At 34.7% G+C, this 26255-nt stretch overlaps 4 protein-coding genes across 17 annotated transcripts; 2 read left to right on the forward strand and 2 right to left on the reverse strand.

The window, feature by feature from the left end:
* Positions 1-233: 233 nt before the first annotated feature.
* On the reverse strand, positions 234-3966 carry LOC111488839. Of its 3 annotated transcripts, XM_023136780.1 has the most exons (7): positions 3621-3960; positions 3394-3461; positions 2634-2742; positions 1583-1665; positions 1286-1444; positions 983-1084; positions 234-566 (listed from the first exon to the last, which is right to left on the reverse strand). In XM_023136780.1, exons 1-7 carry the CDS (start codon positions 3691-3693, stop codon positions 414-416), a joined length of 747 nt encoding a protein of 248 aa, XP_022992548.1. In that variant the 5' UTR covers positions 3694-3960; the 3' UTR covers positions 234-413. The 3 variants fall into 3 exon arrangements, with proteins under 3 accessions (XP_022992548.1, XP_022992550.1, XP_022992549.1); XM_023136782.1 differs by lacking the exon at positions 983-1084 and having other exon boundaries at positions 3621-3966; XM_023136781.1 differs by lacking the exon at positions 3621-3960 and having other exon boundaries at positions 3327-3402.
* A 3934-nt stretch (positions 3967-7900) lies between these two features.
* Positions 7901-9145, forward strand: LOC111488830 (adenylate isopentenyltransferase 3, chloroplastic-like). Its single transcript, XM_023136766.1, has 2 exons — positions 7901-7981; positions 8078-9145. The coding sequence occupies exon 2, from the start codon at positions 8088-8090 to the stop codon at positions 9078-9080; it is 993 nt and encodes a 330-aa protein (XP_022992534.1). The 5' UTR covers positions 7901-7981; positions 8078-8087; the 3' UTR covers positions 9081-9145.
* A 3110-nt stretch (positions 9146-12255) lies between these two features.
* Positions 12256-17969, reverse strand: LOC111488826 (protein WHAT'S THIS FACTOR 1 homolog). Of its 6 annotated transcripts, none has more exons than XM_023136763.1 (2): positions 16670-17969; positions 12256-12274 (listed from the first exon to the last, which is right to left on the reverse strand). In XM_023136763.1, the coding sequence occupies exon 1, from the start codon at positions 17900-17902 to the stop codon at positions 16703-16705; it is 1200 nt and encodes a 399-aa protein (XP_022992531.1). In that variant the 5' UTR covers positions 17903-17969; the 3' UTR covers positions 12256-12274; positions 16670-16702. The 6 variants fall into 6 exon arrangements, with proteins under 6 accessions (XP_022992531.1, XP_022992529.1, XP_022992530.1 ...); XM_023136761.1 differs by lacking the exon at positions 12256-12274 and adding an exon at positions 12374-12396; XM_023136762.1 differs by lacking the exon at positions 12256-12274 and adding an exon at positions 12431-12651.
* Positions 17970-18552: 583 nt separating this feature from the next.
* Positions 18553-25931, forward strand: LOC111488818. 7 transcript variants are annotated; one of them, XM_023136734.1, is made up of 10 exons: positions 18555-18726; positions 18996-19060; positions 19253-19388; positions 22186-22198; positions 22229-22937; positions 23605-23778; positions 23867-23983; positions 24339-24518; positions 24709-24755; positions 25208-25931. In XM_023136734.1, the coding sequence occupies exons 2-10, from the start codon at positions 19013-19015 to the stop codon at positions 25611-25613; spliced, it is 1830 nt and encodes a 609-aa protein (XP_022992502.1). In that variant the 5' UTR covers positions 18555-18726; positions 18996-19012; the 3' UTR covers positions 25614-25931. The 7 variants fall into 7 exon arrangements, with proteins under 7 accessions (XP_022992503.1, XP_022992502.1, XP_022992500.1 ...); XM_023136735.1 differs by having other exon boundaries at positions 18553-18726; positions 22186-22937; positions 23867-23950; XM_023136732.1 differs by having other exon boundaries at positions 22186-22937.
* The last annotated feature ends 324 nt before the right edge of the window (positions 25932-26255 follow it).

A 26255-nucleotide genomic window follows, 5' to 3' on the forward strand; every position in this document is an offset into this window, starting at 1 on the left:
AAAAATTCAAAGCTTAAAATCATTATTGAGATTCATTCCAACGTTCAAAGATATTTTTGCATAATTTATTCACATGCTTGAGTACTAAATGTAATTTTGAGCAGAACTTTATGATTAAAAAGTCATCTCATCTACATTAATTCATGCTCATAGTAGATCAATCCACAATCTTTGCCCACAATTTCAGCCACACTTATCGATCAACGCCATAATAATACTTGGTCGAACCGAACTAAGAGAAGGAAGGCAGTTTTTGAATAGGAAACAAGGCATTTTATCTATTCAAATGATACTAATGGTACAATTGGTGCCAGCAGCAGGGTTTGAGCAACTCTACACTACCTACACCTTCGATATTATTGCAACGAGCATTAATTTATAGCTATCGAGTTTCTTCACCTAATGAATCGAAATTACCATGTTCCTTCTTTGGACATTTTTAGAAAATGGGTCTGAGTAATTTTTGGGACCTCAACCAAGGCCTTCTTCTTCCTTGTTACCCGAGTCATCTTCGTAGAGCTTCCGTTTTTCAACTCGGGAACCATCATAGAGTCCAAATTGTAGAACTACCAAGAAAACAATTTGCATGATGTCAAAATGATTCAGCCAAATATTTAGCTTATTCAAACTAAATGTACAAAATAGTACAACGACTTAGAGGATTCAAACCTCTGACCTCTTTTAGTCGAGAGTGTTGTCTCAGAGTACATAGGGACAAGTTTAAAGATTTATTAGGGGTAGGACCTAAATTAAGATATTTGAAAGTAACGAGACTAAAATGAAATGAAACTCAGAGTACATAGACTAAAATGGTATTTCAACCTATAAAAATTTCGATATTAATGTCCTTTAACGTATAGATGTAACTCTTTTATTTTTTCGGATAAGTTACAGTGAATCCGGTTGTACGAACTATGAAGTATATTTCTGATCCCATGGTTGAGCATGCTTATTTCCTTAAACTTAAACCCGGAGGAAATACCTCACAAACTCCATGTAGCAATAATCTGTGGAATGGGTCTCGAACCCGCAACGTTAGGACATCTTCTTTACTACCGTCCGAAACGAATGATCTTATGCTATTCTGAAAAACAAAAATTCAAGAAACTTATTACCAAATTATAAGTTAACTTGATTGATGCCTTGCTAGTTGCCACTCTTCAACAAACATTCAGATTCGCGATCATGTAAAAACAATGTTTTAAAGCTTAACCTACCATATTAATCATCCAGTAAATGCAGGAAAAAAAAAAAAAAGCTTGAGACTTTTTCTACACATACATACCTCAAAAGCTTCGAAAAGCTCTGGAAGAAAACTACGGCGAAGTGCCTCTCTCGTTTGACACTCAATTCTGCGCCAGGCATTCAAGAAAGCCACTTTGTCTGCATCAATATGACCCTTTCTCTTAATGGATGAGTTCTCCAAGACTACAATGAACTTAGCGTAACAAGAAACTTACATATTGGATTATGTTCTTAGATTAGGAATCTGCTTTACCGTTCTTTAATTTCCGAAACATTCAGCTGTACTGAGGTTCACAAAAATAAAAAAGGGTAACAATAAAGTGAAAAGTACAAAGACCTCTTTATCCATGTCAATACTCCTAAATTTGTCCCAGTCTCCTGCATTAGTCATGGAGAATGTAGTGGGCCGTACATCGTCACCTGCAAAGTAACCTCAAACCATGATGAATCCTTACACCAGGGTGAGGAATTTCTAGGCTCGAGTAAAGGGATCGATAAAAGTTAGCATAGACGAGATGAGAAGATATAGCCCTTCCCTCAAGGAATTAATTGTAAAGGCACTAGATATGACTTGGCAAATGAAACACTTGCATTATTAAACAATTCAAAATAGCTACTACTTCTAACAGGTGCTAAGTTGGAAATTTACTGAGAACTCTTAGGTTTATATATCATAGTCTCTATCACTTTACAGTATCCAATCATCTCAAACATCGTTCTACGTAAAGAAATAAAAACTAAAATACCCCACATATCATAGTCTAGATCACTAATACACATAATAATATCTTCAACATTCATAAAGTATACGTGTGCGGTAGGATTTTTTTGTCTCTTGTAATAATTTTTTATAGGTTTTTTCCTTCTCGGTATACATTTCATCGTATCAATGATATGTTTTCTAATTCCTATTAAAAAAAGGTGTTAGAAAGGTTCTGGTGGTCTTTTCAGAGAGGAGGAATTTTTGAATTCTCCTGTCTTAACACGAGTTGCGAAGAATTATAAAGCTTCCCCTCGCTCCCAAGGACACCAAAATTAAAGACCATCCAAAAAATGTATCTCTTACATCTCCCTCCTTTCCCCAAGTAGTCCTCCCTCGCCTAAGTCTTCAGCCCCCACAAACAATTACATCCCCAACCAACTAATTACAAAATCAATCTCGACTCTCTTTCCCACGTGCCTTCTCTCGTGTAGACTCTTTAGGGGCTATCAAAAGAACAGCCACTTTGATGTCTTACCTCAAATCCTAAAGCATATAACATAACACAAGGTGATGAACAAAAGAAGGCTCTACCTTCTGAAACATCTAGCATTTATATTATTCAGAAATAACTCTAATCACAGCTTGTATAATTATGAAAAGGACAAAGTCTTTATACGTATCACACCCCAAGGTGGTGGAGCAAACAAGCCTCTAATTTCTTCAGCATTCAAAAGAGGAACAAGCTCCATCAAAAGACGATCATTTAACCATCTACAAGTCTTCCTATTAGTAACCTGAAAAGAGTAAGGAAAAAAAAAGTTTAGAAGTTAACAAAAAAAGTGAGTTGCCGTGGACAAAGACTAGCAAAAATTAAATAGGAAACTACAGTATTTATTTATCATAGGGGGGAAAAGTTAGCTTTCTTAAACAGGAGCATTTTAATAAGCTTTTGGGAGGTGATAATAATATGAACACCAGCAAATAATACAAACGTTATGCACTTTTTTACCTCATATAATAAGAGAGTTGTCACTGGTATCACTAGTTAGCACATTTAAGCATCGAGATGAATAGTTTCGATGGAATTCCAACTTCAAATAAGAGAACAGAAAACAACTACTTGACAACCTTGCCACACGAAGACGTCTCCAAATAAAATTGAAAAGGTAACCATTGAGAAAATGACCAGGAGAAGTTACTAGTTTTCCCTTAAAATGGAGCCAATCACATTAGCATACAACACAAAAAAAAACAAACACTTAGATTGATATCCATAATATCCCCAATTAAGAAGTGCACTTCTATTTCATCCCAAGCACATTGCAAAAGCATCATGTCGCATTAACAAAGCTATAATCAATACAAGTAAACAGCTCACAGAACAGTTCTGATGGAAATCATTATGGCCTAAGAAGAACATTTGCAACACTTCCAAACACCCTCACCTTCCCTGTCAAGCTCTCCAGAAATTCTATCTTCTTCTCGATTGACATACCCCGAGAATCCATATCACCTGGGAAATTAACTCAATAAGACGACTGAGAGAAATATAAATCCCAAAGAAAATGTCAAAATCATATAACTGAAACAGGAAAAATCATTCCGGGTCTAACTAAATCTACATATCGGATCCTTTATCAATAAGCAGATATGATTAACAAAAGAGAAGTACCTTTGAGTGGATCACTGACAGAGGAAAATGTAAAGCGATTCTCTTGTCGTTTAAGAACATCAGTAGACGCCATGATTGGAGTGGAAAACAGAGAATCTGATCGAAGCTCTACTCGTGCTTCTGCCCCGTGGATGGGATTGAAAATCTTGTTCGGAGACGGAAAGGGAGAATCGGCAAAAGGTGAAGATGAGGAGATCAGAACAGTAAGGCAAAATCGAATCCAAGGCTTCGAAAAGGAGGAACAAACAGAGCGTTAGAAATTGCAAGAGCAACCGAGAGAAGGATTCGATACTCTCTTTCAAATGGGATTGAGAAGCGTCTTTCTCCGCCGCTCACCACCGCCGAGACTATTCATGAAATGACAAAAATACCCTTCAGACGACAATGGTATGTGTGACCCGACCGGACCCGACCCGAAGTGCAAAAAATTTTAAGAATGTTTACCCGGACAGGCATGATTTAATATACCAATTAGCATAACATTCTCGAGAACATCGATCTAAAATTATCATGCTCGATGACTCTTCTACCCTTGCCTACTCATTTGTGCATACCGTCACGAATCCAACTCTATGTTCAAATATCCGATCATATGAGAAGTTGCACAAATCGTCATACTCGCTCATGTCATTTGCAATGTACATCTATGCCACAACACGGTGTGTTGTGGAGTGATTCATTTGGTTTATGGGCCCTGATAGTGGTGGGCTATGTACTCTCTTAGTCCGTTCTTGGAAAAATAAGGTCATAAATCGACTTGCCCCAGACCTCGTATAGAGCTCACCAAAAATCTCGATACAAACCCTACTTTCGGGATTATACTCGAATGCTCTATTTTTCACCGTTGGATTTTGTAATTAACACTATTGCTTCTAATCTTATTGGTGCGTTAGGCGGTGCATCTTCCTTAGTTTCATTGTGATACTTTTTTCTCGACCCTTAACATGACCTAATGGGTAACACTCATATCACCACCACTCACATATGGCCGTGACATTATTTACCTCGAACAAATTCCTCAGCATATAATATAATGTATGTATATATATATTTATATTTAAATGAAACATAATATAACATATCTTTAAAAAGAAAAATGTCATTCAAATATATCTAGAAATAAACAATATTTTAATTAACTCAAATATTCCATTCAGTGTTTTTTATTCCTAAAATTTAAATAATATTTTTCATTTGGATTTGAAACAAGTGAGATTTGATTTAAAGATATCCAATAATATTTTAATATGTATTTATAAAATATTAAGCTTTAGCAATTAATAATTAAAATCACCAATTTTAAAATGATTGAGAACCAAATCAAACCATTTTATGATTTAATTTATTTTTATTTTTAAACTTTTTAATATTGTATCTTATTTCCTTTAAATATTTAAAATTATGAAATTTTCGACAGAAAATTAAGATGCACCTTGTTAGTATAGATAGAGACTTTTAATTATTTTAAATATTTTTTAGTCATCATATTCTCAAGATCGCTCTCATTCAAGCATAGTTTTAATTCATTCATATACTTTTCATTTTAATATAATTTTAATTAAAATTTTATAAAAAAAATCTTAATATGTTGAATTTTAATATTACAATATAGTCTTTTAACAATTAAAAAAATGTACAACATCGTCTTTAGTTTATATTAAACGAAGCAACTCCATTTATTTAACGATGGATAATCTAACGTGCAATGAACATGGAAGATACAGTAATGTTACGAACAACTCAATATCAAATACCAGTGATGATATCGGCCAAAAGACGTTCTCCTATACTTCTGAACACGTCAAACTCCACACGTTCTTCTACAATAAAAGAAAAACGATTCGATTCGTAACTTCAGTGCTTTTTGCTCGTAAAAGTATTCATTGATAAGAAAGAGGTAAGACCCTTATCTTTATCGTGGGTACCACTCGCATGCCAAGCCTCTTGACTCGGGTTGTAATCATAAACTATGATTAACACTTTATTTGGATAATGATTGATTTGAAAGGCAATGCAATTAAGCTTAATAATTGATATTGCAATCATTTGGCATATGATTTTTTTCCCCCCAAGTGATTTAAATGCTCTTAAGCTTGTTATCTAGATTTGATTGAAAAGGTAATGATAATCCTAAGGAAAGTAGGTAACAATTACGATATATTATATCGAAACCACTCGATTAAGATCTTCATCTCAATCCTTCCCACTTTCTTCGTTTATCTAAAGTTATGGAATCTTCTAGGTTTGATCTGCGTAGGACACGTGCCTTATAACGGTTAGGGAGAGGTTTCTACATCCTTATAAGGAATGTTTCATTTCTCTCTCCACCTCCCTTAGGCCTAACGTCCTCACTGGACATATCCAGTGTCTAACTTTGATACCATTTGTAACAGTTTAAGCTCACTGCTAGTCCGACATGGTCATTTATGGGTTTTACCTCAAAGTTTTAAAACACATTTCTTATGGAGAGATTTCCACACCTTTATAAGAAATGTTGGATCTTACATGCTTCGTAGGAGGTCATTGGAAAAGAAAATCATCCTAACTTTAAGGTCACTCTCATTCAAATATGGTATCGGTAAATTCCTGTAACCCTTATTTACTCGGATGTCACGTGCCCCTTCAAGATTTTAAATTTTATGCACGTATATAATTAATTTTAAAAAATATATTATTAGAGTTTCGTATCGTTGGTCAAAGACATCACAGTTGATATCTAGCTTTCATACTGAATATGTTTTAATCATCTGATTTATCCTTATAATAATCGAAACTAAAGAAAATAAAAACAAATACAGTATCAGAATGATCATACACAATAGCTTGATTTCTCTCGAGAAACAATTCTAAGTCGATTTTGATGTTCGAGATGCAATTAATGCACGCACGATGAACTAAATCGTGCACTGTTTTGTAGCAGGTTCGAGAATTCAAAAATCAATTTTTCAGCTTAAACGATCGTTAGGGCGTGAAATAATTTTAGAACTATAGATGATTTTTCAATAACGTGAAACCAAATCTAGAGATATCATGGATTGTGAAAATGATATCTTTGGAGAAGGGAATCAAATGGTGTCTTCATATCCCACTTACTACAATGATAATTGGCCATTTATGAACTAAGAAACTCTTAGAACACAAAATGAACTGAATTGAAAAGATCGTCACGTATCGAAAAAATGTTCGTCTAAAAATATTCAGGCACAAATTGTTGTATATCGAAAGAAATAAAAATTTCCTCATTTATCACAACGATAGGGTTAAAGATATCTAGTTTCGATTGTTCGGTACGTTTCAAATCATACTAGTATACCTAACCCTAAAAGAATGAAGTGACTTTTATTCATGATTATTTGATCTCGAGCGTATCGAAACCAAATATAACTTTTATACTTTTAGCTTATAACATTGATTTCTTTCAAACTATTTTCAACGCATTTTCTCGCCTATGTTTTTTAAAAACATTTCTCTCAAACATGACCCGAGCCTCGAGCATACTCCAATATTGTTCGTAATGTCCAAATTTCACATGGCTGACTTCTTCGTTGGATTAAAACAAATATCGTATATTGTCCATTTTAGCCCGTTACGTATCGTCATCAGCCTCATAGTTTTAAAATATGTCTAATAGAGAGAGATTTCTACACCCTTATAAAAAAAATGCTTCGTTCCCCTCTCCATCCACCTCGGGAGCCAGCATCCTCGTTGGCACACTGTCTAGTGTCTGGCTCTGATACCATTTATAACAGCCCCCAAATATTTCCGCTTTAACCAGTTACATAACTCCGTCAGCTTCACAATTCTAAAACGCGTATATTAGAGAGAGATTTTCACACCTTTATAACGAACTTTCGTATTCATATTCACTGCATTTTAAAAATTTATGAACTTATTAAAATCGATAGTTGGGCAAATCACATCAAAGATGGAAAGTGTAAAAGCACTTTCATTATGGTTTCGAGTCCATTTTAAAACTCAAGATTCCCCAAGTTAGTGAGGCCAAAAGTCATATTCTTATGCAAATGGCTAGTACCCTTCCACATCTATATCAAATCAATCATACCAAGAACCTTTAATTTTTTGTAACCCATTTTATTTTTTATTTTCAAAATCAAAACTTTTTAAAAAAATTTTATTGGGTTTTTTTTTTATAATTAAAATTAAGTTCTTGAACAAAAAGAATATGATCAAGAGAGAGAGATCTTGACCCACTTTTGAAGATCATGCTTATAAATGGCATACCCATTGACCCAAATGAGTATCCATTTTGGTTTCAGAACTTTGAAGGGAAATAAAGATTGATATCAAATTTGCCTTCACAACCATTCATTGCTACTCATTTCTATATTCTCTCAAAAAAGGTGAGGCATTTTGTTCTCTCTCTCTCTTGATATTCTTCAATTTTTCTTTTCATATGATTGGTTAATTTTGGTATACTTTGATGATGAAATTATTAGATTTATAAGCATGAATGTGTCCACCATGTTCATGAGCAAAGAGATGATCACTCAACCATTGATAAATCTTCCTCCTCGAAGAATAAACTCCAACCCTTTCTTCAATCTCCCAAAGCTCGGAAAAGAGAAGGTGGTGATCGTGATCGGCGCTACTGGCACGGGTAAGTCTCGGTTGTCGATCGACATTGCTACCCGCTTCTCGATGGAAGTTATAAACTCTGATAAAATGCAAGTTTACGATGGGCTAGATATAGTTACAAATAAGGTCACGAAGAGAGAACAACGTGGTGTACCGCATCACTTGCTTGGAGTTATTGATCCCTTTTGTGACTTTTCGGCAGCTGACTTCTCTGATATGACTATGTTATCTTTGGATTCTATTTATAGCCGTGGTCGGCTCCCGATTATCGCTGGTGGCTCGAATTCTTATATTGAAACCTTAGTTGACTCGAACTTTGAATCGAGATATGAATGTTGCTTTATTTGGGTAGATGTGTCAATACCTGTATTGCAATCCTTTGTATCTAATAGGGTAGACAAAATGGTAGCTAAGGGAATGGTTGACGAGGCCGAAAAATTCTTTGATCCCACTCGAGATTATTCTCGAGGGATCAAAAGGGCAATTGGGGTTCCCGAATTCGACTCCTATTTTCGATACAAATCGTTCTTAAACGAGGAAACTCAAGAGAAACTCTTACAAGAATCCATATCAAAAGTGAAGGAGCACACATGCAAGCTAGCATTGAGGCAATTGGGAAAGATCCAACGACTGAGAAACACCAAAGAATGGAACATACACAGATTGGATGCTACAGAGGCCTTTACAAAGCGAGGCAAAGAAGCAGAAGAAGCATGGAACAAGCTCGTCACGACACGAAGCACAACGATAATCGACCAATTTCTTCATCCGAAGATCTTCACCGTCAAAACCCAGAAGAATTTAGCATCCCTCCCCGGCGTGCCGCCTAAGAAAAGTGCAGCCATTGCAGCTGCAACACCTTGAACAAGGAAGCCAAAAAAACATTACAAGAAGGAATATATACATCACAAAAACTATAAACAATTTGCAAAGGGTGTATTTATGTATATTTATATTGTATGATATTATATATATATATATATAATGAAATTTTGTTCGATAATGAACGTTTTATTTGTAAGATCGATCTTCTCTACAAAATCCTTTTATCTATAACTCGTATACAAGATCAATGCTTGTGGGAGTCTCTTGACAAAAAAGGTTTAAAGAGAATATTCGATTCTCTGATGAACGAGAAATGTATTATTTTCAAATTCAGCAAGTCGGTCTTTTCACGAGATCTTTCTAGTTATAACTTGAACACTAGATTAGAGTTTGTGATGAGGGAATTTTTCGTTTTTTGGAGGAGACATGTCTAATCTACTCGGAATTCTCTTACTTCTTTCGCTCACTTTTAGGTTATCCTCCTAACCTGTTCTCTTACGTCTCTTTGTTGTCACATCAAGGTCGAGAGGAGCAAAATTTTACCGCTCGAATAAGATGTTAATATAATATGAATTAGAGACTCATAATTGAAAATTTAAAAACGTACTAAAAAGAAGATCCAAAGATCTTAATAATTTAAAGGGAAAAGTGGATTCTTGGACAAAGAGGAGGATATAGTTGAAGGTTGGCGTGTGTATATGGTGCGTGGCGTGCGGCGGTGCGGGCGGAGGGTTGAGTCAACACCACATGACGCAGCGCGCATGGCTCAGCGACCTGACTTTATCAAGTGGGCGGCGCTGTTTGCAGTTGACGCTGTCAGTGCTCAAGATTTTTTTTTTTTTTTTTTTTTTTTTTTTTTTTTTTTTTTATTTNAGTTAAATATTGCGAAGATACATTTTTTTAAATAATAATAATACTTAATGATTTTCTAAAAAGTTTAGTTTCATTTTCTATATGTTATTTGAAATTCACGAGTCGTCGGAATAAGGCAAAGAATCTCCGTTTTGGATAGAGACAGAATTGAGAGAAAATTTTCTTGTCTCCATCCGGATCGAGGTTACCTATTTAAATATATTTTAAATAAAAATCTTAATCTCATAAAGGAATCCCTTCTCGTTCTATTATAAAATTGAATGGAAAAAAATTCTTAGAAATAAATATTGATTTAAAGAGATGATTTTTTTTGTTATGTGACCCGACACCTTGAACAACTTAAACTACCTAATCCAAGCTATAAAAGTCGGGTTGGATTTAATTTTTGAAAAATCGAAAATTTGATTCAATTTTCCGGTTGATTTATTTTTTTTTTTTTTTGTTGAGTCAATAACCGAACTTTATACCTTACCTTCCTTTTAAATTATTATGAAAATTAAGAATATTTGAGGTTGAATGTGTTTCATATTTGAATTTTAATAAGATTTAAGAGTATTTCAAAAAAATTTTAAAGAATTTTAAAACTACCTTTTTAACTTCTAATTTTTTTTAAAAAAAAACACTCTTATTTACAATTTTTATTTAAAATTAACATTGACGATAATTTTTTATTTTTAATTTTTTTTTTTGAATTTAAAGATATTATTGAAATTAAAAATTAAAAAATATTTTAAAGACAAATACAAAAATTGAGGGTGTGTTTAGTAACTTGACCTAATTTGTATTCATAAAAATCAAGCCTCATTTGCTAACATCATTTAATTTTTTTTTTTTCATAACCATATTATTTTGACGTCCATGCCAAATTTACAAAAAAAAAAAAAAAATCTTAAAATTATTATTATTTTTTTTTTCTAAATTTGATTATAAAACCATGAAAAGTTTTATTTTTTATTTTTTATTTTTAATTATTATTTTGAAAAAAAAAAAGTTAGAACAAATATTTAAACATCCGATTAGGGTGGAGTTTTTAACCAGTTTCATACCTCACCTAAAGAGAAGAAATGTTACAAATTTCTTAATTTTGTATGAAAAAATAGGCAAATTTGCATATGTAATTTATTTATAAAGATGAGACATTAACGATGAATCAAATTAAGTGGACAGTTACAAACATGATTACCGGAAAGAAGTTCTATCAAACAAACATGATTCATGAAAAGAAAAAAAAAAAAAAAATCTAGAAACTCGAATGTTTTCAAATCATATGAGGAATTTACCACAGCCACTCACATCATGCACAAAATAATGATGATAATTATATATATTAATATATATATTTATTAATGGGAGCTTGTCAACGTCCAACAATCATTGGAAAATCCTTTACGTGTTCAATCAATTAATTTTAGTGCGATTTTTATTATTTATTTTAGTCTTGTATAACTAATTATTAATTTAATATTCTTCTCCAATTTATATAAGGTATATTATAAATTAAAAGATCATTTGTTAAGAGAAAAATACAAAAAAAAAAAAAAAAAAAAAAAAAAAAAAAAAAAAANCTACTTTTCTTGTAATTTTATTATGTATTGCCTCGTCTTATTTCATTTCACCTCAATTCATTTTGATTGTAGTTATATCAAAGTTATCGTGTCTTATCATCATGAATGAAGCAAGGGTCGAAAACAAGATTTTTGATCAACTTTGCAACTCAAATGTTCTTTCACGAAAGCACTAGCTTCCTCCTAGAATCACCTAAAAATGGAGGTGCTCAATAGCATATGATTATAATTTTTTTTTCTCTCGAAGAAGTAAAGGACAGTGTTAGTCTTATGATCTTATCAACTTCCACCATTCTAAGGCAAAATTCTAAAGTTGATAAACGAATAAGGTGAAATGACCTCAATGACGATCTTGTTGTTGAGTTACCTATATAAAGAAACTTCTTGAAATGTATGTAAGTGATCGTTGTCATTGAGAGCATTGAATTAATAAAGTCAAAAGAAAAGATACAAAGCATGTCTTCATAAAGTCATTTATAGTTATAGGATAATCATAGCACTACTAGGCATTATGACCTCAAATCCTAGCAAATGGATATAAAGACTACAGATACTATCCTCCTTATGTTTTCCCCTCAAAATTTTTAAAACACGTCCACTAGGGAGAGGTTTCCACCATTACAAAGGATGCTTCGTTCCCCTCTCCAACCGATGTGGGATCGCACAATCCACCCCCTCGGAGCTTAGTGTCCTCGTTGGCACACCGTCCTGTGTTTGACTCTAATACCATTTGTAATAGCTGAAGCCCACCACTAACAGATATTGTCCTCTTTGGGTTTTCCTTTCTGTGCTTCCCTTCAAAATTTTTAAAATGCGTATGTTAGGAAGAGTTTTCTACACCCTTGTAAAGAATGCTTTGTTCCCCTCTCCAACCAATGTGAGATCTCATAATCTTAGGGAAGACCAAAAGAGAAAGCTAAAAAAAACATCTGCTAGGGACGAGCTTAAGCTGTTACAATAGATATGGATAGACGTATTGTATTATATGTTGTAGGGTAAGACAATTATCTCATGTGAATAATAGATTTAATACCTTATAAGTAACTTCCACAACTAAAATACAGAAAGAGTTAGGTAGTTGTCCTATTATTCATACAAAGCAAGTAGAGGATATAAAAAATCCGAGGCAAGATAATCATGCTATTATAGGTCTAAAATCTACCGTCCACACACTGTAAAAAAAAAAAAAAAAATGGTGGCATTAGTTTTGGTAGGCAGATACATTGTTGATAACATTCTCATAAAAGAAATTTGATGGTATAAAATGATTGGATTTTGTTATATCTCCAAACAACAAGAGTTTTATATCATATCGTATGATAGTCAAGCAAATACTCCTAACATTGGCAACAAAATTTGTAGCATTTTCCAAGATATCATATCACAATATATGATTAAGGAGCCCCAAAATTAAAATATTATTATGTCCTTGACATCTTTGGTGCATTTTTAGTTGTATTTGAACCTAACAACCCCCTACATTTGGAACCTATAAGAACACCATTTAGAAACTGTTTTAAGTGATATTTGTATTTCTATACCATAATCCATGAAAACAGCAGACGAAGAGAATTTGACGAAGCATTCTTAACAACAGAACTAGTGAATCATATAACATCAACACAGCATAGAAAGATAAGGAGTGCCTGAATCACACTATGACTCGAGCATAACCCTAATTTTTTTTCTTAAATTATGGTTCCTCCTCCGCATGAGAATGTAGCATTGCACAAACCGCCAACAGAAAAAGAAATTTTATGTTGAGGCCTCTCTAAGAATGCAGGCAACCGAGACAACAGCCTGCATAAACATTGACTGTCCAACTGCTGCACCCACTTACAACAATTCTCCTCCATTGGCGATAGGGATATCTGGTGCTGGTGTCCGTGCCAGTGCGTGTGCAAGTGTCTGTGGTTTGGCGGAGGGCCGTGGCTTTCATGGTTATCAGAGAGTGACAGTGATGGAGGTGACAGGGCCATGGTGGAGTAAGGCAGCATTGCGCAAGCAAGGTTTGCTAGCGCAATCTGGGAGGGGCAGGGTGGCCGAGGAGCAACTTTCGGTGGCTGCCATTGACCCTCTGTGTCAGGAATCAGAGCCAAGAACAAAGTTACAGCAAATATAAGGATCTTGAATCTCCCCATTCAAGTAGGCTATCTAGATTTTCCGAGTCAAAGCAAGAACACAGGAACCTGGGAAGGCTTTATGGTTGTTGCAGACTAATAACAATGGTATTTATACAGTCCAGAATTCCTAACACCCTTGGGTAAGAGTTTGTTTGCGTTTTTTTATTCTTCTTTCTTTTTCTGTGGGAGTGAAGTAGGTTCTGTTTGGTTGGTATTTTGTTATGGCCTCATTCATAGCGCACAAGAGTTGAATTAAACCTCATGAATGAATAACCTTCAATAAACGAGATAAGCAAGAGTGTTGAGTTCATTCCTGCAATAAACGAGATAAGCAAGATGAACTCTCAGAGAAAATAAAGTACTTATTTTAATGCTTCTAAGGGTGAATGAATTTCGGGGTTGGAGATCCATTTAAAAAAAATTGTTCTTAGTACTCAGATGAGAAGATTTTCCATCCAGTGAAAACTTCCAACCTTTTTTTCCTTGCATCATTTGTCACATGAACGATATAGTATCAGAATATAAATGTGCTCCGTCAATTTGTTTTGCATACAATAATGAAGTGTCACCTCACTAAGAAGCATATAAAGAATAGGACAATAAGTTTCCTTGCAACATGCAAGAGATGTGTAGAAGTCATTCCATCGATACTAGATTATTAGCAAGACCAAATCCAACCTGAATAATAATGTACTTCACATAGATATAATGGTCTATACTACCTACCATGATGAATGGTTTAGGCTGCTTAATGAATTTGGGAACCATTGCAGCAAATTTCTAATGTTGGGTATGAGGTGACTAATGAGGATTTGGCACGAGGGAAATTGGACACAGAATTTCAAGCAGGGTTCAATAGGCCATCCGTTTACTTTGCTTGAAGGCTAATTTGAACATTCCACTGCTAGACCATTTAGCACTTGGCAGAGTTGCTGGATAGGGTGATTTCCTGAAGATTGGACATTAAACCATCGTTAACTAATGAGACGGAGATGTGTGCATTACATCTTCGAGCGATCATCAAGAAACCTAGAAATTTTTTTACACTGATTAGAGCAGAGTTCATTAGCTGATTGTCATTGTGGAACCAAACGTTGGAATTACATTAATTCAGAAATGTTCCCAAAAGAAAGTTATACCTCTTCTGAATGTTAATGGCAGCTGAAATGAAGCGAGACACAACAGTCTCAAAATGAATCAATTCTAGCTCTACATTAAGTTGTGCAATCCAAGCTGCAAGTTTATCCATAAAAGCAGGATTAGACTCCATAAAGGAAGCTTCAGTAAGCAAGAGACACGGGAATGCACCAGAATACTATTTGATATACTACTTTTCCTAATACCAAAATTTTCCTCTCCTGGGCGAGGCATGCTCATGGGATTCGAGTCCAAACTTTGTAATTCTGCATATCCAGAGCTTTATTTTGGGGGACATTTTGATCAGAGAAACAAACAGTTCCTCTTTAGGAAACACAGATTTCCTAGGAACTTGCTATTTTTATTGGTATGCTTTCATCCAAACTATCAGAGCTCTTTTGTTTCACCAAAATAATTCTAATTGAATAATAATAATAATCATGCAAAACTTCCTTGGCTTTGGTTGAGTTGAGGCTGTTTATTATCAGAAAAAAATATTTTCTCATGGTCATCCATAGATTTGTTCTTTTTATGAGAAAAAGAAAGGGAAATTTTGAGTATAAAAAATATTAACATTAATGCGGAATCCCCCCATATACACGATAGAAACTAAGCTCCATATCCTAATCCTTTACCATAAAGTAAATCCCACTCATTTTTAGACTAATCACATTTTTATTGGCCCAATTATGATAAACATAAGTTCTATTTTTGTAAGAAACCGAACATAATATAATTCAAATAAAAGGACACAAGCTGATAAGGAAACCTAGCCAATTGAATCTAAGAACCCTAAGTGCCTAAATTCGCAAACCCTTAGTTCTCAAATGCTAAAATCCCCCGATTAAGTGGATTTTATTCCAAATGATTGCAACTCTTGAGAATTTAATCTAACAACCTTATTGAACAATAAGAACTTTAGATCTAAATATATCCAAAAACCTCAAATGAACCACCCCAAGAAAAAGTAAGATCTGAATTATCTTGTTGATCGAATATCTTAAGGCAAACAAACTTGTTTAAGATTCAAACCACTCCACAAGCAAGAGTAATCAAGTCGAGCTTGAATGATTCTAAGCATGCAACCTAAACTACATAGAATTGCAAAGAAACTTAGCCCATGGCTAAAAGAAAGTACAAATGCTCTCTTACTATATTTTCCAAGTCTACTTCACAAAGACAACATACATGATTTTATATAGTCCAAAAATAAAACTTTTGACCTTCCATGGGGAATTTCAAGAGTTGTAACATTCATACTTCATAACCATAATTAGCCACCATGTAAATGTAACCTTAAAGTAAATATAAATATCTTAAAATACATTAATGAAACAACATAATTCTAGATTATGATCCACTCAAAATTTGTAACCATCTAAGAATAAATGAAGTTCATCTTCTTTGAAATCATATTGGGTGATTGAGATGTCTTGGTTCATATCACAAACATACATGCAAAAAAAAGGGTAGGATTTCCTACTTACTGAGTAACATTAAGCATAAGAAAACAGTGGCTCCAGAAAATTTTATAGTTAAGATTTCTACAGAATCATATTCCACAGAAAATTGTAAAGGTTGAACTGAATTACAACGACAATCCTAACCTGTCCAATCAGACAAAGGAGTCATATTCCAGTCTATGGAGAAAAAAGGCAGCTAGATTGATCATTTTTTGGCTGTGTAGCAAGGCTAAATTCTTGACGCGAATTTGCCATGCTTGAGCAGAAATAGGAGGCTCTCTCTTTTTTAACTTCAACACATCATATAAACTCGAAAGAGAAAAAAAAGAAAAAAAAAAAAAAAAAAAAAAAAAAAAACTAGAATGAGGCAGCAATTTCACTGCATATTCAAGTTGATTATTCGACTAGATTAAATTAAAGGTAAGATAAATAGGATTAAAAATGAAAATTTCCCAAAATCTACTTACCTGAAAAGTCATCCTCATCATAAATTCAGCCCTTTAAGCGTCAGCTCTTGCAGCCATGAATTCCATGTCGTTCCTCACTTGTTTTGCCTGCTGCCTTCGCTGCTCAGCTCTCTCCCTCCATCCTTCTTCCAACAACTCCACGAACTTATCTTTTATTTCAAGCAATGGGTCACAATCAATCAACTGGCTACCCTTATATGCCTCTCGAAGCATCGCAGTCTCAATCCCACCTTTCAAAGACAAATAAAATATCCCAGAATGCCTTGTGAACACACTGGAAAATGCATTTGAAAACCGGTACTCATCACTAAATTTTCCCAATATTGGCACTGGAATCCTCTTGAACAATGAAAGTGATAGCAACTCGTGAAAAATTCCTACTGTTCTCTTCTCCATCTCCGGCGAAGCTTGGGCCAAATGGGACACGTCCTCGTACGGCGATATGTAATCTAGTTCTAACCAATCTCTAACCCATTCTCTCATTTCCTTTCTTAAGAAGAATCCAGGAGGAAGATTGTAGTTGAAATTGGGTCGAATTTGAATGCCTGTCGATATGGATTCGTCCTCGGCTCTTCTCTCAATCACTGATTTCGCGAAGTTAGGGTTTCGAGAAACCAATTGAAGAAACGATTTTTCGTCTCCAGGACTTCCAATTATCTGAAAATATTCAGGGTACTTCGGCACCAAATTGACCAAAAAATCATTTGGAAACCCGAATTCCCGCTTAACATGCACTAATTTATCGACACTGAGCAGTTTATCCTTCGATATCATCAATAACTTGCACAATTTCGAAACGAGCAACGCTTCGTTTTCCATCGTAATCCTCTTCTCCTCTTCGAGAAACCCCCTAAGCCGGTCGCTCGGGCGTAAGAACAGGACGGGTTCAGATTTAGGTTTGATTCTATCACAGTAAGTATTCAACAAACCCGGATTAAAACTCATAAACGTCTTGATTGACACATTGAGACGCAATCTCTGTCGTCGTTTCTCCAGATATCGAAGTGGAATCACCTGTCCAGGCTCGTTGAGAACTTCCCTCACAACCCGCGCACATAGCTTGTACCGCTTGTCGTTCTCAATGGCTTCGTCCAATCTGGAATCCTTGCGCCAAATAACCTTCAAACTCGAAACGGCTCTGATCTGTAAGAAGAATTTTCGCCTTACGAAAGAAGACTGAGCAGATTTGAAGCTGCGCAGATATGAGAAGAGCGCATAGGGCGTAGAGAGCATACCGAGCAATCGTTGTTGGATCGGCTACGGCTAGCTTTCGCAACTCGCAACGGACCTTTACAGAAATTGCGGGTTTTAAATTTATATCTTCAATTCTCCATTTATTTTTAATTTACGTTTATTCTCTTTATATTTATCGGTCCACAATATATATGAATAATAAAATTTAAAATTTTGAACTTTTTTATATAATAAACCCAAAAATTTAAATATTTTAAAAAACTTAATTTTATATTTAAAGTTAATTTCTAAAAATTTTAAATATAGTTTAAAATAAAATATTAATAATATAATTAGATTCAAAATCGAAAATACAAAAATACAACATAAATAAATAAATAATGGAGACAGAACACGAACGAGAATGGAGAATATAATTTATGTGTTAGGAGAAAACTCTCTTATCTCTCTGTGATATATATTATGAGCTGACGAACATATATTCAATTAATTCCTACAAAATTTTCTATAATCTTATCTTTAAATATTCATTAATTTAAATATTCATAAAAAAATAGGTTTAAAAAATTATAAATTTTTTTTAAAAATTATTAGAGAAAAATCTTAAATAAATAAAAATTATTAACTACTAGATTGATCCTTTTTTTTTTTTAATTTTATTTTAAAATGAAAATGAATGATCTGATATGATCGCGAAACAGACTGACGATAATGCCCAATTCCTTGCCTGCTAAGTAGGCCGACTCTTTCTTAAACCCAATTCATCAATTTTCATTTCCTCACTCTTTCGATTCTCTCGCTCTCAATCACTGGTTGATCTTCATTAGTTTCTTCCGTTTGCTGTCTGGTTGCTGAGAAAATTGGTAACCTATATGCGTTTTTATCTGTCTTTTGAATTTCTTCATTTGGGGGTTGAATTATAGCTTTCATTTGCCTCTTTTCTTGTTCTGTAGCGTTGTTTTGTGAACTCGATTGTTTGGGAAATGCGTTAGTTATCGTCTCAGTCGAATAATTATGTGAAATTTTAAACTCTTGTTCGGGGTTTTTTATTTTTTCCTCGATACTCTCCTCTTGTTGAATTTTTTTTGGGGTTTTGTTGATTGACGAGGCAGTGTTTGGTTGTCTCCTGCAGATTAATCTTGTTGGGAAATGAATTTGGATAGCGTTTACAAGTGTCTAATGGAACTCTTTCCGGAGGTATGACGTTGATATGATTTTGGTTTGTTCCTTCGCTAGTTATTAATTGTCACCGATTATCCCAAAAGTTGTGTTATGATACAATTGTAATTCAATTGTCTTGTGACGATTGAAATTTATGAAACTCTGCTCTTATTTTGGTCATATGATGAGGTTTAAATTACATTTGGTTGCTAATATGTTCATTCTCAGGTTGATCATCGGATGCTAAGGGCTGTAGCTCTTGAGAATCCCAAGGATGTTCATGCAGCTATTAATGATGTTCTCACTGAGGTTCTACCTTGTTTTCTTGGAGAATCTATATTACCCCCGCAGGATCCAAAAGAAGGTAGCCCTTCCTAATTGTAATGTTCGGCTATAACATTTTCGATTTCTTGGTAAAGCTGATAATCTTGTCTTGTGTTCAAACTTTTAAGTGTGTGTTTGGTTTATCATTGGAAAAAGAAGAGAGTTTTAAGGGAGCACTTGTTTTATATACACTTTTGAATGAAAATTAGTGAAATGCTTCCTCTAAGGACTTTTAATGATGTTCTCACTGAGGTTCTACCTTGTTTTCTTGGAGAATCTATATTACCCCCGCAGGATCCAAAAGAAGGTAGCCCTTCCTAATTGTAATGTTCGGCTATAACATTTTCGATTTCTTGGTAAAGCTGATAATCTTGTCTTGTGTTCAAACTTTTAAGTGTGTGTTTGGTTTATCATTGGAAAAAGAAGAGAGTTTTAAGGGAGCACTTGTTTTATATACACTTTTGAATGAAAATTAGTGAAATGCTTCCTCTAAGGACTTTTAATGATGTTCTCACTGAGGTTCTACCTTGTTTTCTTGGAGAATCTATATTACCCCCGCAGGATCCAAAAGAAGGTAGCCCTTCCTAATTGTAATGTTCGGCTATAACATTTTCGATTTCTTGGTAAAGCTGATAATCTTGTCTTGTGTTCAAACTTTTAAGTGTGTGTTTGGTTTATCATTGGAAAAAGAAGAGAGTTTTAAGGGAGCACTTGTTTTATATACACTTTTGAATGAAAATTAGTGAAATGCTTCCTCTAAGGACTTTTAATGATGTTCTCACTGAGGTTCTACCTTGTTTTCTTGGAGAATCTATATTACCCCCGCAGGATCCAAAAGAAGGTAGCCCTTCCTAATTGTAATGTTCGGCTATAACATTTTCGATTTCTTGGTAAAGCTGATAATCTTGTCTTGTGTTCAAACTTTTAAGTGTGTGTTTGGTTTATCATTGGAAAAAGAAGAGAGTTTTAAGGGAGCACTTGTTTTATATACACTTTTGAATGAAAATTAGTGAAATGCTTCCTCTAAGGACTTTTAATGATGTTCTCACTGAGGTTCTACCTTGTTTTCTTGGAGAATCTATATTACCCCCGCAGGATCCAAAAGAAGGTAGCCCTTCCTAATTGTAATGTTCGGCTATAACATTTTCGATTTCTTGGTAAAGCTGATAATCTTGTCTTGTGTTCAAACTTTTAAGTGTGTGTTTGGTTTATCATTGGAAAAAGAAGAGAGTTTTAAGGGAGCACTTGTTTTATATACACTTTTGAATGAAAATTAGTGAAATGCTTCCTCTAAGGACTTTTAATGATGTTCTCACTGAGGTTCTACCTTGTTTTCTTGGAGAATCTATATTACCCCCGCAGGATCCAAAAGAAGGTAGCCCTTCCTAATTGTAATGTTCGGCTATAACATTTTCGATTTCTTGGTAAAGCTGATAATCTTGTCTTGTGTTCAAACTTTTAAGTGTGTGTTTGGTTTATCATTGGAAAAAGAAGAGAGTTTTAAGGGAGCACTTGTTTTATATACACTTTTGAATGAAAATTAGTGAAATGCTTCCTCTAAGGACTTTTAATGATGTTCTCACTGAGGTTCTACCTTGTTTTCTTGGAGAATCTATATTACCCCCGCAGGATCCAAAAGAAGGTAGCCCTTCCTAATTGTAATGTTCGGCTATAACATTTTCGATTTCTTGGTAAAGCTGATAATCTTGTCTTGTGTTCAAACTTTTAAGTGTGTGTTTGGTTTATCATTGGAAAAAGAAGAGAGTTTTAAGGGAGCACTTGTTTTATATACACTTTTGAATGAAAATTAGTGAAATGCTTCCTCTAAGGACTTTTAATGATGTTCTCACTGAGGTTCTACCTTGTTTTCTTGGAGAATCTATATTACCCCCGCAGGATCCAAAAGAAGGTAGCCCTTCCTAATTGTAATGTTCGGCTATAACATTTTCGATTTCTTGGTAAAGCTGATAATCTTGTCTTGTGTTCAAACTTTTAAGTGTGTGTTTGGTTTATCATTGGAAAAAGAAGAGAGTTTTAAGGGAGCACTTGTTTTATATACACTTTTGAATGAAAATTAGTGAAATGCTTCCTCTAAGGACTTTTAATGATGTTCTCACTGAGGTTCTACCTTGTTTTCTTGGAGAATCTATATTACCCCCGCAGGATCCAAAAGAAGGTAGCCCTTCCTAATTGTAATGTTCGGCTATAACATTTTCGATTTCTTGGTAAAGCTGATAATCTTGTCTTGTGTTCAAACTTTTAAGTGTGTGTTTGGTTTATCATTGGAAAAAGAAGAGAGTTTTAAGGGAGCACTTGTTTTATATACACTTTTGAATGAAAATTAGTGAAATGCTTCCTCTAAGGACTTTTAATGATGTTCTCACTGAGGTTCTACCTTGTTTTCTTGGAGAATCTATATTACCCCCGCAGGATCCAAAAGAAGGTAGCCCTTCCTAATTGTAATGTTCGGCTATAACATTTTCGATTTCTTGGTAAAGCTGATAATCTTGTCTTGTGTTCAAACTTTTAAGTGTGTGTTTGGTTTATCATTGGAAAAAGAAGAGAGTTTTAAGGGAGCACTTGTTTTATATACACTTTTGAATGAAAATTAGTGAAATGCTTCCTCTAAGGACTTTTTATTAGTTTTTAGAATTTCTCAAACCACTTTTGATTATTGGAAATTCTTAAAGGTGTTTTTAAATGGCCTAGAACAGTTCTTAGCACTCCTTAAATTTTTATTCAAACACTACCAATTTTAAGAAAGAATGTGTCAGAAGACTGTCGAACACCCTATTAATATCATGTGTTATTTTTTGTTGGTTACGTGGAACGTGCAGTTGAGAACAAAATGCAAATGGATTCTTCGACATGGGTGAAGAGGGAAATGGATTCTTTGGAATCAGGTACAATTGGTGATGAAGCATCTGATGTCACTTCCCAAGCGAGTGGTGTGGCACATCTAGATGTCGCATTGAATCAATCTGTCTCTGAAACTAGTTATGTTGCTAGTGATGACTGTAAGCAATCATGTGAGAATACTGAAACTGCAAGCCTCGAAGTACTAGCCAGTGTACAAGAAGACCGCAGTGATGTAGAATTGAATCAAGTAGCACCTGGAAAATTAAATGGTTTGATTCATGAAGATAGTGAATACAATGATCACGAACAAAGTCCTCAAATCACCAAAATCTTGAACCCGGTCACTGAGGATATCAAACAGAATAAGACACTGTTTGATGGGGTTAATCATTCTCATAACATTCATGATTTGGACGGCTGGCACGTACATGAATCATACCGTGATGATCGACCGTTTTCTGCAGATGAGAATTGTGATAGTCAGACTGCCAACCCATCTTTTGGAAATCATTCTCCTGTGCAGTCTGTAATCCATCTTCACTCTGAATCTGACTATCAGAAATCAAATGCAAATGGCACTTCAAATCCTAGTCTCAAGCAAGACTGTTCTACGGGTGAGATGATTGTGATTGAAGATGGGTTGGTGGGGCATACCATAGTCACACAGTCAGGCCAACCATGTAGTATCGAACTTCTTGAAAAGAACATTGAGGATGCTAAAAGTAACAAGGTACTTGTTAACTTGGTGTTAGTAAATTTCAGATTGAAAGTTCTAAATATGGTAATGCTCAATGTTTTGGATTATTTGCTCTACACAGCTTCACCATTCCTTTAGTTTTCTTGGTTCAGTTCATTTAGTTGGTTTAAATGAAACCACTTTATTTTGGTGTGTCATTTTCATTTTGGATCTTTTGTAACCATCTGTCGAGGAGAATTTGCTATTTGAAATTGTGTGCTCAAAGGAACATATTTGCCATGCCTTTGCCAAGATGAAGTTGTACCATGCTGCAGTGTTGTTTGTTGTTTCATATTGCAAAAAACTTGATATTAATCTTTGAGACATGACGGTATCTGTTAGTTAGTTACTCTGTCCAATTGCTTTTTCTGTTCATCTTGTATGATGTTTTCTGACTAGCCTTTGGAGAATAGGGGAAGTTAGATACTAACAAGAAACTAAGAAGTTATGTGGTGCCATGTTTATGTCCTAGATTTTCCAAAAAAGGCGTGCAGCTTGTCGTGTCATGTCGATATCCATGCTTCAGAGTACCTTTGCAAATATGAAGTATCACTATGTTATTTATTTATCTCTCCATGTCGTAAGACTTGGATCCTATATGATGCATAGGATTGATGATATCAACATATTGTTGCGTTCTAAACAATTAACCTTTCTGCAGATAACGTTATTTTCAGCGATGCAATCAGTTATCGATAAGATGAAGGCATTGGAACATGTGGAGAAATATGTTGAAAAAGTCAAAGAAGACTCTACCAATGGAGAGTTAGAAATTCTGGCCAAAGTGGAGGAAATGAAGCAGATTGTAGCCCGTACTAAGGAAGCAAATGATATGGTGGGAGATTTTCTCGTTTAGATCCTATAGGGTCTGTAAGGATTATGTTTGTATTTTTAATTAATGAGTGAAATTTCTTCTTCTACAGCATGCTGGAGAAGTTTATGGAGAAAAGGCGATTTTAGCAACGGAAACGAGGGAACTACAATCTCGTCTGCTCAGCTTGTCTGAGGAAAGAGACAAATCTCTTTCAATTCTTGATGAGGTTTTTAAAACATATTTTTTGGTTTTTCAAAATCTCCCTCTATAACCCGTGTCTTTTTGTCTCCCTCATTTTATTTTTCTTCACTAACTTGCATCTTTCTGTAGTTATTTTCTTTTAATTCTCTCTCACATATTATCAATATAAATATAATGATAAAGTTTGAAAAGGTATACTTATAAAATAAAAAGAATACATTATCATATTATTGTTTATAAAACATATTATGTTCAGTATTTTGTTTTAAGGAACAGAAAAGTAAGATGACTCAAGTTTGAGTTATTTCTAGCCATGAGAGCCATCATCTGTGAAAGATTGGTAGTTGAAGAATAACTGACAGAAGTTCTTTATCATCCAGATGCATGCCACAATTGGAGCAAGAATGACTGCAGTAGAGGCTGTGCTGAAAGTAATACAGGAAGAAAACCTCGCTAAGGAAGAATGTGCCCGAAAGGCTCTTGCCGAGCAAGAGGCCCTCATGGAGAAGGTACTCGAGGAATCAAGGATACTACAACAGGAAGCAGAGGAGAATGCCAAGGTAACTAACCATAGTTGTAGGGGGCGGAGCCAAAAATCCTCATTTGTGAATATTTAAGGGGGGTAAACTAGAGAATAACTAAGACGAACCGAGGGGTGGCAGCTTCTTTGCACCGCTGTGAATGATGTGCACTGTTCAGGGGAAAGTTGATTATTGACTACTGATTTTAATAATTTTTTTTCTAATGCAGTTGCGGGAGTTTCTCGTCCATCATGGACAATTAGTTGATATATTACAGTAAGTTTTCTCCTCTATAAACTTAACGATGTTAGAGATAACGTTGTCCCTGTGCATTGTTGTTCATCACATCAATGAAAAACAAACAAGCCTGCACCTTATGATAAGCATCTGCATAACGAATTTAAACTCGTATCTTTAATCATTACTACATTATAAAATCTGCTGGAAATCTAATTTTCTTTTATGGTTGCCTCTGTGGTTTACTAATTTGCGGGAATACGTTTCTTGGGCATCACATGCCTAACGCCATTTGTCCCCCATGAGGCAGGCGGTAGTAGGGATGTGCATTAACCAAAGGCGATTTTCCAATTTTCAGAACTATTATTTGCATCCTTATCTGTATAATATTTATACTTACATTTTGTCCTCAAAATTACCGGTACTGCTTTACGATTTCGCAACTTCTATCTCGGTATGAGAAAACGAAACACTACATGGTATGCTTGCAGGGGAGAAATTTCAGTTATTGTTCAAGACGTGAGGCATCTTAAGGAGAAGTTCGACTTGGATGTACCATTAAGCAAATCTCTTTCCTCTAGTCAAACAAGCTGCATTCTAGCTTCATCAGGTTCATCTCTAAAAAGCGCAGCTAGCGATTTGGCACGTTTTTTCTCACCCTTAACAGACACAGCATCTCATCTGGATGCTGAGAAAGGTTCGTCCTCGAATCTCGATAAGGAAGGAAGCCGAGCATCCTCGTTCATTAGCTCCAAATCTAGCATGTCATCAAACAATCTTAAAGAAGAAAGATCAGAAAGAAACCATTTGAAAGCATGTTCAGATGATGGGTGGGATGTATTTGACAAAGATGCTGAGTTTGCTGATGCTCCACATTTGGTGGATGCAAAAGAGTGAGTGAAGTTTGAGGGAGTTTTGAAGAGTCCAGAAGTGAAGATTTGTTGGGTTAGCCACTTGCTTTTAAGTTTTATATTCTTTTTCTGCTTCAGTTTTAAGTAGAATTTTGGTACTTAGAAGGCAAAATAAATTTAAGTCTCAAGTCTTTAGATATATTGTTTATATTAGTTTTGGTACAGTCTATAAAGCAATGGATTGGATATTCGCTGCTCTTTGGATCATAAATTTAGTGATTATAGAACCAGTTTGGATTGGGTTTCTGTACTGACATTTTGGTTTATTCAATTTCAACTTGGATTCCCCATTTTAAATGATATGTTGAGAGTAAATTTAAACTTCACATTACGACTCTTTAGGTATAGGCTCGAGACTAGATCACTCATACTTGATAAAAACCCTAAGGCAGGTTTAAGGAGTGGACTTTGGTGAACTAGTTCTTATTTGAGGTTTAAATCAGTTTATAAGGACTTATTTGAGGTTTAAATCAGTTTATAAGGACTACGTCAACCTAACTTACTCGGTTCTAGGCTCCTATCAATATCTTGTAACTATTTGTGTGTGTCATGGTTTTTTGAAGCTCGAGAATGGTAAAGAAGTCCTCAAATATTCATTCATTGAAAAATAATAAAACAAAGTGGAAAT

The sequence above is a fragment of the Cucurbita maxima genome, unplaced genomic scaffold, assembly GCF_002738345.1.
Source record: "Cucurbita maxima cultivar Rimu unplaced genomic scaffold, Cmax_1.0 Cma_Scf00013, whole genome shotgun sequence".
Lineage (NCBI taxonomy): Eukaryota > Viridiplantae > Streptophyta > Magnoliopsida > Cucurbitales > Cucurbitaceae > Cucurbita > Cucurbita maxima.